This window comes from Pieris rapae, chromosome 4 (genome assembly GCF_905147795.1).
Source record: "Pieris rapae chromosome 4, ilPieRapa1.1, whole genome shotgun sequence".
Lineage (NCBI taxonomy): Eukaryota > Metazoa > Arthropoda > Insecta > Lepidoptera > Pieridae > Pieris > Pieris rapae.
In genome coordinates, this window is record NC_059512.1 from 780,306 (window position 1) to 792,883 (window position 12,578).

Below are 12,578 nucleotides of genomic sequence, written 5' to 3' on the forward strand. Positions count from 1 at the left end.
ACCATAGTTGAATCTGGTAAAAAGACCAGCTCCTAACAAAATTACTTTAATTAATTTAAACTTTAAACTAAATCCTTTCTTAAATAAACACTTCTGAACCATATCCTATCCTGCTCAACTGTGACTTTCGTAAATCAGGATGATGATACCGTCGCCCATGGGCAGACCAGAGTACCAGTCTTATTCTAATATATTGCATTCTAATGTATGAATCGTAAGATCAGATTTCAAATATTTTATTTTTTATTGAAGTGAAACTTCTTTAGAATCGTTGTGATTTCAAACCGAATGCAACGGAAAAAGCGACAGTAAAAAGAGACAGAAACTAAAAAATCGTCAATTCATAAGATTTGATGTGGGAGAAAATGAGATAGATAGATAAACTTCTTTAGAATCGTAATTTCAAACCGAATGCAATTGAAAAAGCGACAGTAAAAAGAGACAGAAACATTAATTCATAGGATTTGACGTGGGAGAAAATGAGATAGCAGGCATTATACAGCCTCTCTTTACTGCCGCTTTTTCATTTGATCGAATTTCAAACTTTCGATGTTTTAGTTTTTCCTAAATTAAAAATTTATATTAAACTTATAAATTAAAATTTATCATTAAAATATACTGTTTTAAAAGAACACACACATTTAGATAATGGAAAATGATTAATTTATATATGATTAATAATAAAAAAATTGTTTTTGAAGGTTTCTACCATGAGTGAATATGTTTTTTTTATATATTCCTACTAGGGTTGCCTAGAAGCGATAAGGCCGTTCTTTGCATTCCTAACAATTTATAGTTTTTATTTCCAACGAAGTTTAAATGAATTAAAGCAGTAATTTTTTTTTATTTCACGTAAAATTCCAATAACACTGGATACGTAGAGTGATGATGACGAATGATACATACATAAACAGGCTCTTGTTTACAAATTGCATGAAACAGGTGTACGTAAAATAAAATGAGGAAACGGCGCGACGCAAGGTCAATGTTGACTTTCATTCATATGCCGTGGTTGGTGACAGATATCTTTCCGTCCTTTATCATATAGATATTATATTATGTATACAAAATGTCTATGATTAGTCCGGTCAATTTAGACCAAAAAATGAGAGTGAAGGTCCATAAAGTCCCAACAAGCTGAAAATCAGTAAAATTGTTCAAATAAATAATATTTAAAAGTTTCCCATCATTTCCGTGTATGGAAACATATTGTTAGTTTCATATGCAATCAAATTGTAAATATACAAAATCAATTTAATCAGTCTTCTATAAGAAGTGCAAATAGATAACGCTATTCTTAACTGAGATTATTGCTAAAACATCAACAATTGGAAAACGCGTGGCAATAGTTCTTGTTACATTGTTATAATTTGTTTTATTATCATTTTTTTACTTATTTAACTTGGAAGACGTTGTGGATAATGACATTTTTCTTTGAATAATTGTAATGTAGAGGGAGGGTAAAACTTGCTGAGTTTCTTGCCCGTTCTTCTCAGAACAAGGCCTCCAGGTAGTTTTGCGAACTGATGGCGTAGTCTTGCTCATTCGCGAATTTTGTAAACGTTTTGTAACGTAGTACATCAAAACTGAATAAACGTATTTTGATTTAAGAAAGAAAGAAAAAAATAATAAACCTTCTTTGACACGACATATAGGAATATTTATATATAGTAAAATGCACTGGCCCCCATGATTCCATGTGTTGTGGGTAGCCAGCCTCTTCCTTTTACATGTAAGCAGTATTTTACTAAATTATTTCTACATAAAACATTTACATTTAAACTATTTTTTGTACAATAAAGATATTCTCTGTATCAGTATAGGACAGATAAACAAGATACTGTTCACTTCAGGATTCCATCCACATACTGGACTATTGTATATTTATGTTGAATATTATACATTTCACACTATCATGATCATAGGGTGAATATTGAGGCCAAAAAGTTTCAATGTATTTCAGAATGGCTAAATTGTCGATAACGTCCAAAATTCACGTTACTCTTTATATAAAGTCTAATCTACTACTAGTAGTAATAGTCATAATCTATAACATACATGGGCGGGTAGAATAAAGATATAGTAGTTAAAATAACAATAGACAATTATACCAACAGACCGTAGATGAACCACAATAGATGCAATCTCGTTCGCCTTCCGTTACAAAGTACTGACAAATAGCCTTCGAGTCCGGTTTCCAGTTAATAGTCTAACGACTTAATATATAACGAGATATAAAAGTTGAATACTATTTCATAAAAGGGAAGATGTTATGCCAGCAGATATGTCTTATACAAATCATGAAAAGTCATTTATGTAAAGCAAGTTACATAAGTAATTAAGCAAAGGGCGGCCTTATCGCTAACAATAACGATTTCTTCCAGGCAACCCTAATGGAACAATAAAAATGAAATACCTACAGAGTGTAAAGTACAAGAAGTGCATAATCGTGTGTGTGTAGTATGTAGTGCATTAACAAAAGAAAACTAAAAATAACATCAAACATGTAACTAAAGAAAAAATATAAATAATAATATGTGTAAACCAAAATGTAACATCTTGTCCAAAGGTTAATTAAGTCACAATTAATATATATAAGTAGTAGCGAGAACGAGGCAGAAGAATACTGATCAAAAAGAAGATATAAAAAAAGACTCAGCTCGTCTGATATAAATAGGTAAGGAATTCCATAGCAGGATACTCTGCAAAGTGAAGGAGGAGTGATAGAATTCAGTTTTATGAATAGTGGTGCTGCACGGCAAAAACTGCCTTGAAATAAACTCGGTTGTTAAACGACAACTACTTTTCAGAATAACCTGTAATACAAGTTTGATAAGATAAAAATATATGAATTATAAACATAATGTATAGATTATAAAAAACATTTTTTTCTGTTCGAATCGATTTATTAAGCCATTTATTATGTTACAACTATTATATATTACGAAAATCGTAAAAAAACTAAATCAATTAGGAAATATTTAAAAAGAATTCTTAACAATATTGTGTACTTAATTAGAGACTAAATCATTTCTTATTTACCTCATTTTTTATTCGTGAATTTAATCACAAAAATTTAAGAACTAAGTAAACTTTGGATAGCGAAAACAAACCCTCAAAACGGAAAGTGAAAATACAAGTTCGTTTTGATATTTGCCCAAATTTCATTTGGTTTTTACACCATTTACCCTCAATTTGAAGGGTAAATTGTCAATTTCCCTAATCCGTCCCATATTACTTTCATATTTCGTAATCGGTCATCATAAAATGGCACAAAATCCCGCCAAATCTGAACCTAACCGGTTATTTCACCAATTCAATTGGAGATCATCAGCGACGATATAGCTGTCCCTATCTGTATCTATAGGACGAAAAGAGAGCGTTTTTCACGTATGAATAATTTTTTCATAGCCGCCGGGTACTGTTTTCGTTTTGTGGCGGGAGTTCAGTCATAGTAAAAACTTTGCAGATTTATAGCGATAGAGTAAATACACCTTAAAGAGAGAGATATAAAACATACAAAGATATATACATTGCACGTTATACGAGAAAAGTTTTAAGTATTATTGTTTGTGGTTGTAATATATTGCGTCCTTAATCAAAACAATCTAAAACTCAGGGGAGGGGGGTATTATAATGTTTATGATTTTGTGACGTCGCCTCCTGAAGACACCATGCAAGCCGCGAGTGTATTGTCTGCATTTTAATTTATTCACGCGGGTTATATGCACGCCTAGACGATGTCAATAATTTAGGAATTTTAAGAACTAACTACTAATTATTTAATTTATGCATAAACACAAATATTACTCTATAATTTTTGCGCAATATTCAACATTGGAATTTTTGCATGTGCCAATTTAAATTTGTAATTTTTTTACATAATATTTTTATTAGCATTTGCTACTATGTTAAGACTTTATGTGTTCTCTGAGAATAAATAAGAAAATAACGACTGCTATTAAAATTGTTTTCAATTGTTGTTCTTGTTTTAAGTTATTTTTATATGGAACAGGGGTAAACGGACAGGAGGCTCACCTGATGTTAAGTGATACCGCTGCCCATGGACACTCTCAAAGCCAGAGGGCTCGCGAGTGCATTGCTGGCTTTTTAAGAATTGGTACGCTCTTTTCTTGAAGGACCCTCTAAGTCGAATTGGTTCGGTTAGTTATTTCCATCGACAGAAGAGCTTTATAATACAAGAATTATTATTATTATTAAGGTATTTATTGTAGGGTCTTTATGACGTCACCCAGCCGTTTAAAATTATAAAAAAACGAGCGTTTTTTTAACTAATCTAAACACTTACTTTAAACGTGTTACTTTACATACAGATATTTGCATTAATATTAATATATTTAATGTATTATAAAACATACCCATACTTGGAAAATAATGGAGTTTTCATATACGCAATTAGTACTTGGTGATACGGTGAATAAACATCGGGAGCTTATTTTAGACCTAAAAATCGATCACGTTGAGCACAGAATGCTGACTACCTTGACATAGACAGTTTATCAATGAAACGTGATTTGACGCTTTGTAGGGCTTTGCGCTATACTAATTACACCACGATTTTAAGTTAAAAAAAACGATTTATATTGTATTAAATAATACTCAGCGGCGTTACAATGCTTAGTCACAGACTGAAGTCGAACCAAACGCCGTTAGTTATTGGATCAAAGACAGATGATCCAATAACTAACGGCAAAAGGAAGATGTTCAGGTCACAGGCGACCAGAGATAGATAGTTGACAGACGTATGTTGAACGAGTAACCACCACTGTTTATATTATTAAAAAAGATTAGACTTTAGAAGATCTTTATAGGACACATGTTATTATTATTACTTACATATAAATTCCTTACAAAGTATAAGGAAATACAATAAAACAGAGATAATGATATTTTTATATCAAATGCATATAACATCTGTTTGTAAGCATTGCGATATTTGTAATTTTCAGATTTGAGAGAAACGATGTATGTTGTGTGTAGGCTGTAAATTTTTCTTATGCAGGCTTTCTTGGTTTTACAAGCGTGGTGAATTTAGAGTAAAGATAAAACCCTCTACTATTTGAAACACCTCGATGGCCCAGGAACCGTACATTTTCTAATCTCCGAATACATTCGTTGCGCGGTTTTGTTTTTCAATTTTTTCATTTGTTACACTGGCCGGTGTTTTAGACGGCTTACCGCTCAAAAATATCCGTTTAAATACCTTGCTTTGATTATTTGCTATTATTATTAACATTCCTATATAATTTATTTACATTGCATATTCACAAAAGTATTGGCGTCTCCATGCGACTTCGCAAATACAAAGAATCTTGGGATTTGTGTGTGGTCTACTCGATTGTGAAGAATGCATCTGGTTAGTCAGCGCTAACTTCTTAAGTTCTCAGTTCATCTTCAGACGTGTATATCCTTTCTAGAACATATTTTCATAAGTATCTAATAAGGTAATCATTAATAGGGATTTCAATTTAGGGTCTACAAAAAATACGTAAAAAAAAACTTTTGCGCTTTTGTATTTTTATGTGTTTTATAGAACACAAATGAACACAAATGCAAATGGGCAGGGGGCTCACCTGATGTTAAGACACCGACTCCCATGGACAATGACAATGCCAGAGAGCTCGCCAGTGCGTTGCCGGCCTTTTAAGAATTGGTACGCTCTTTTTTAGAAGGACCATAAGTCGAATTGGTGGTCCGTGTATCACCATAACGTATCGTCATGTTTGCAAAGTGGTTGATATTTTGATGGCTGGCGATATGGAACTTAAAGCACTTATTAATGGCTACTTAAGCGACATTAACAGCAAACATCCAATTAAGTGGATATCTCCAAGTGGATATCTTGAGTGGCAAACATTCTCTTTGCAGTTGAGTCGACCATTGACCTCGACAATGTTCGAGTTTTTGTGGGATTTTATTTCTTTGATGATATGCCGCACAACAAATACGTTTTTAAAAAAGTTTGATCTTTTAATCCCTCAAAGACCAGAATATATCTTCATTAGTGCAGGGACAATGTGAACCTGGACTTGCGAAACTAGAAAACGTTGCCAGAACCCTCGCGAGTGCGTTGCCGGCCTTTTAAGAATTGGTCGAATTAGGACATACCTCAGTAAGCAGTTGGTTCGTGTCTGCAAAAGTCTTGCTTTAAAAACGCTGAAACCTAATAGAAACTTGAAGGTTGCGTAGTTTCTTCACGGAGTGTTTCCAGCAATATCTGGAATGGTATTTTGGTATTCCGAGATATAACTGTATTTTTAAATATCTAAAATGTTTTGACAGAAGTTGTAACTAAATAAATATTGCATTTCAAATTTGGAATACGAATATTCAAATTTTGGAATACGAATATTCAAATTTGGACTTGTCTTGCTAACTACTACATGTATTTATTAGACTATATACGCCAAATTACAAGACGAAACAGAAAAGTGGAGCATAAAGGTACTAAGCTGGAACAGCAAACGAAGAAGTGAGAGACAGGAAAGGTGGACAGACTAAATTAAAGAAATAGCAGGCGGTACATGGCAGAGAGTGGCAGAGTGCAGAGAAGAATGGCGGTTTTGCATTTGTCTTTCTTTGAAATATCATTGGTGTGAAACCTTTTGTAGCAGGATTTAAAAAAAAACCTAAAAGAAGATTCAAATATAAAAGTACCAAAAATGTAAATAATTTTTTCATAATACTTTTTATATAGATTTTAAGAATTGTATAATTTAATTTTAAATAAGTCTAAATTTGTCAGAATGCGTTTTCAGTGAAACTGGTAATTGTGTTCAGCTTACGTTGTTAGTGTCGTGCCATAAAGTCAGTAGGTCAAAATTGTTGATGCAAAATGAGTCAGATATATTTAAGTATCATTTGTTTGGCCTTTTGTACATTCGTAACTCGTACGCAGTTGATTAATTAAATCCATTAATTTGGATGCTTCCTACAATTACTGAAGAGGTAAAATATATTTTCTTATAACCACATCAAGCTACCACCATAATTAACAACTGTAACTACCCGTGCACCTGGTCTGGCATACTATTAAGTGATGAATAGTATTATACTAGCTGCCCCCGCGAACCTCGTTTATCATTGGCCTACCTTTTTAATACAAACCAACCTGAAACATTTTGCTATGCTACCAAAGAGACTGTTCGATTTTCCGGAATGAAAACTTTTTAGGGTTTTCTATGATTTTTCTCTGTATAAACTTTACAGTTCAAGTTATAAGAACTTAACAAGCAAATAAAAAATAGGGGTTGATCGTAGACGGTATGTATTGTAGGGTTGAATGTATTTTTGTATTTTTTCTGTTCCATGAAAAAAAAAAACAATAAATTTTGTTACCCCTTAGGTATCACTTTGGAGTTTGACAGATCGATAGCCGATTGTCAGATTTTTGGAGGAGTATTTGAACTAACATTGTGAACCGAGAATGTTATATATTATTCAGTAAGAAGGAAAAAACAGGAGGCTCATCTGATGTTAAGTGATACCGCCGCCCATGGACACTCTGAATGCCAGAGGGCTCGCGAGTGCGTTGCCGGCCTTTAATACACATTGTCAAGAACACGTAATTATACTAATACGACGCACGAATATCATTACTCATCGGCTTCATTAGGCTTCCCTGCAAATTTAGCTTATTGAATATCAAGGGTTAATTTGGCGGGCTATACCAGATATTTACTTACTTAGCTATCACGAGCAAAATTAATCACTCTGAAAGGTTTCCATAAAATCGATCAAAAACCTTTTATAAAATATCTACACTGTAACCACAATAAAAAATGCAATAATAATGGTCAGTAACATGTTATGGCAATATCGTTTATATTATGGTTTATATTTCGGAAGACTAAAGGACTCGTATCCATCAAGGAAATAAAAAAAATAGTTTGTGACATGGACTTATAAATAATTGTACCACTGTCTATGGGCATAGGCGTTGGCTAAACATGACGCTAAAGCAGCTATATCTTTACATATTAAAAAACCAAGGAGTTTTCTAGTTTTTACTGGTTTAGACAGTTCCTGATGAAGGTTGTATGTTTGTTTTAATTAAATTTGTAATTGTTTTATGTAAATTGACTGAAATATAAGGGTGATTGTCGAAAAGGTCGCAAATCTAGGCAAAATACACGCAATCCAAGCCGTCTTTGTAGCTAGTTTAAAAAAAAGTTAATGTATTTACGATCTTATATTGATATAACGATCGAGCCTAACTTAAGACTAATACGTTATTTAAGTCTTATATAATTTACTAAAAAGGATCAAATAAATTTTATCAAATAAAATATGGCAAAAAAATAGTTTTAAATCTCCCAATGAGTTGTTTAACTAATTGGTAACAGCTCTCATTACTTTAAGTCATTCATTAAGAAGTTTTATTCCTTCGTGCCACAGCCGTCGTCAATTTAAGATCTTCGTTATGAGTTTGTTATCGGGAACTGTATCGGTCGTCTGCTCCTGAAGTGTTTACATTCGGCAATTTTGTTTCGGCAATATTGTTTCATAATTTCTAGACTTATTGATTAATGGAATCTGTTACGTCTTCGGGGAAAAATGGGACTCAATTCACACCAAAAAACCTATCGGCATTAGAAGAAATTATGTATGCAAATTTGTTTGATGAAATGAAAAAAGTAACTGAGTAAAATCTTTACCTTAGCTTTTTAAACACGATAAAAATACACACCACACATAATTTCATCTACTATCGCTCACAGTTTACAAACGAAAATATTGTCTCACCGAGAATCGATCTCAGAACTCGCTTTGGACGCTATGGTACTAGTTAAACCACAGAGTGTTGAATGACAAAGAGGATATCAAATCCGCCAATAATGTAGTAGTTAAATAAATAATTGGTAATTACCCAATCGTCTCCCCTTGCGTACGTCACAAACAGTCTTTCCGAGTCGAGATGATTGCGAGAAAATTACTCGCTCGTAAAATGAATTGGCCGATGTCTTCATTTGGCGGAATCTATTTATAACTGAGCGGACGAGACAATGTGTGTCCACTCAATACACGTATTGATTTTCTACGCTTTTATCCCGTAGTTGAAAGATAGGACTTTCAACTACGGGTTCACTTAGGTCTAAATATGAACTATACTCCTGTATGAATCAAAACAAAACCCAGGATTCAAATTTTTATAAACTTAATTTGACAAGAGCTAAGTATGCAATTATTTAGTCACGTCTATACTAATTTTATAAAAAGAACGATTTGTTTTTGTAACGTCTAAATATTTTAAATTGAATATGGATTCGTTCCATATTCAATTTAAAATATTTAGAAAAGTATTTGAACTCAAAGACTACTCTAAACCGATTACTAAATGGTTTTCACTATTAAAATGTTGCCCTATCCTTACCTAACAACACAGACTATATCTATTTAAAAAGTATAAACAAACATGGACAGGCATAAATAAACAAAGAGAATGGTAAAATATACTAATTATGAAATATATTATTAAAAGGTTTTATATTCCTCGTTTCGGAGGCAAGAGACATTTTACCCCGCAGAGCCAGGGGAATGAGTGACGTACCTCATAAATAAAGATTCGAAACGCTATTTATATACCGAGCTTTTAAATCGCTTTCAATCATGATGAACCGTATTTATATCTACATAATTAAACAATTTAATTTGGTAAATTGTTTCACGGTTAGTGTTGACGAAAAACAATCAAGAAATTTGGTTTCATAAATAATATATCATATTTGCGTTAATCAGGAAAGTGGTTGTACATAAGTGTTTTAGCTGTGTAAATATTACATTAAACGTTTCTCACATATTGTAAGATTAATAAATATTCTATATACATATATAAAATTCTCTTGTCATAATGTTCGTTCCCATACACCGCCGTAACAGCTGGACCGATTCTTACCAATTTTATTATTATTATTATTAATATTCAGTAAGTCTGAAAATCGGCTACTATCTATATTTCTAACCCCTAAGTGATAAGGGATGTCCAGCCCAATTTCTTTTGTATTTTTTTTTATGATACAGCATATAAAAATACATACAACCCTTAATTTACACCCCTCTACTATCAACCCCATTTTTATTATAGCAGATAGTTGTCTTTTTTGAAGTGAAACAATGTTTCTTAGAAAAAACAATGGTTGTCGGGTTTGCTGGTATTATATATTTGGATGAACGCGCTTTTACCATTACGGAGGCAAGCTTTGGGTCACATTACTTCACGCTACGACCAAATAAACGCAACCCAATTCTAATGAATAATATAGGAAATTTTATTTATTTATCTTTATATATAAAAAAATTGCATATGAGTGTGAAGATGACATTAATTTCAATAGTTGATCGATTAACAGAAATATATTGATTCAAGGTTTACCAGCAACAGAACATACATACATTACATAGGTGTATCCGAGTTATGAGGTGGGCAATTTGTGAAGCGATACAAAGAGTATAAACGATCGTGGGCCTTTTAGTATGTAAGCTACTTATGTCACTTAAGATAAGATTCGTATATCTGTTTCTAAAAGTAAAAAGCGTTTTTTCTCGACAAATTTCCATAGTACACAATGCGACTGTAAAGCTGTCTGCGTCCCAAATCATACGATTAACGTAGAAGCCATTGCAAGCCATTAATAAAGAATCATTATAAAGGATATAAATAAGATTAAGGACCTATTTCCAACGGATTGTAATATATCAAGCAGTCATAATATTTTGCTTTTTGTTTGTGTCAGTATTAGACATTTAATTATACAATTTAATATATTATTGACACAATATGTTTCCAGTGCTATTTAGCAATCGTAGTCAGTGAGAGACACAAATAAGTTCGTCAAAGAAAACTAATTATTAATAATTTATAGTAGATTAAAATTCTAACATCTGTAATCCATATTAAAGATGGTAGAAGTGGCCGTACATAAAGTTAAAGTTCATTAGAGCCCCAGTCGAACAAAGTCTTACCAAACTATCGCCGACCTCAGCGCAATTATTTAATATAATTTATTTGTTTTTTTATTTATGCAATACTTATATTATTTGCAGCTTCCTTAAATAAGTCTTTATTTATAAGAGACTTAAATTTTGTAATTGAGTCGCATCGTTTTTTAAATATTATTGAAAAATAGATAGACGACACTCGAAACTCGGCTTTCATTAATTAAGTCAGCGTAGAAATTACATTAAAAAAAATAGCCTATTTTACAACAAAAGCTTCTCTTGTCTTTTCAATATAAGATAATTATTGAAATGAAATCTTTAGTCATTTTAACGTATTTTTATCTTTTGTCTGCATAGTGTTATCATAAAATCTCATAATAGTATTGACATCTAATATTTGAGTTTTTGGCGTATAAATAAGGAAGAATTTTTACTAATATGTATAAAGACGATATGTATAATAAAATAAAAATATTTACGCATATACTTTGCTTATTCAAGTGTTTAGGCCGACGTGCCAGCTTTACCAATAAAGTCACTATTAGAGTTTTTCATAGATTATCTAATTGTCAATAAAAATATGCAAAATATTTCCTAGGTGTTATGCTAACTTGCTTGATTATATTTATATTGATTGTAATTTTTTTTAATCATGTAAATACAAACTCGTTTCAATTTATTTTTATATAACGGGGCAAACTGGCAGGAGGCTCATCTGATGTTAAGTGATACCGCCGCCCATGGACACTCTCAATGCCAGAGGGCTCGCGAGTGCGTTGCCGGCCTTTTATAAATTGGTACGCTCTTATATTTATATTAGTATTTCGTGACTATAATAAACACTTACAACATTTACAAGATAATGTCGAATTCGAATAATTTATAGCACTAAAAAAGACATCAAAAATTATACGATAATATTTTTTATCATAAATGTTTACAAACTATTTCATCTTAATTATGATTCACTTAAAATATTGTATTATATAAGATTGACAAGTACCCACGTTATGAGTGTAGCTTTGTACAGGAAAAAAGTTAATAGTGTACATACCAGAACTTCATGGTGCGTGCGATTCCCTCTATAGACCCACTGGACGTTGACTGCCGGCATCAGGGGCTCACTACCACAGGGAATGGTCACATTTTCCGTACCCTTGTCTGTTCCCACTTGCCTTATTTCCACTTCGTCACCCAACACTCGTCCAAATACTGCATAAATATACCAACATTAACAACAAAGGCCAAATAGTAATACAATCATTTAATTTAAATAAATTTACCTTCTATTCCAAGGCAGATCACAGGCACCAATAAATGTTCAAGCAACATCCTACTATTTCTACATTTAAACTCTAGGAAAAATTCACTAACTCTACCTAAATGTAAAGTAAAAAGAATTTTTCAAACTAGTTTATTTACATCAGACCGTTTTTTTTGATGACGGCAGGCGAAATAATAGGGAATCAAATTCACAACATACGTCTTCACTCCATCGATAAAATTCATTGACTAAAACACAGATTAGGATAACTTCAAATTTAGAATGTCAGCTGTATTTAGCTGTCTTTGTCTTTAGTATAACGTGAAATTGACATTGACAGTAACTGTATTTATTA

The 12,578-nt window shown here is 32.2% G+C and overlaps 1 protein-coding gene across 1 annotated transcript in view; it reads right to left on the reverse strand.

Moving 5' to 3' along the window:
• The window catches only part of LOC110997179 (Down syndrome cell adhesion molecule-like protein 1 homolog), a 39,551-nt gene extending 27,093 nt beyond the window's left edge, over nucleotides 1–12,458 (reverse strand). The window contains exons 1-2 of the mRNA XM_022265219.2: nucleotides 12,243–12,458; nucleotides 12,014–12,171 (exon numbers count right to left, since the gene is read on the reverse strand). Of these exons, the coding sequence (XP_022120911.1) occupies nucleotides 12,014–12,171; nucleotides 12,243–12,291 (207 nt within the window). The 5' untranslated portion in view covers nucleotides 12,292–12,458. The remainder of the gene's footprint in view (nucleotides 1–12,013; nucleotides 12,172–12,242) is intronic.
• Between the last annotated feature and the right edge of the window lie 120 nt (nucleotides 12,459–12,578).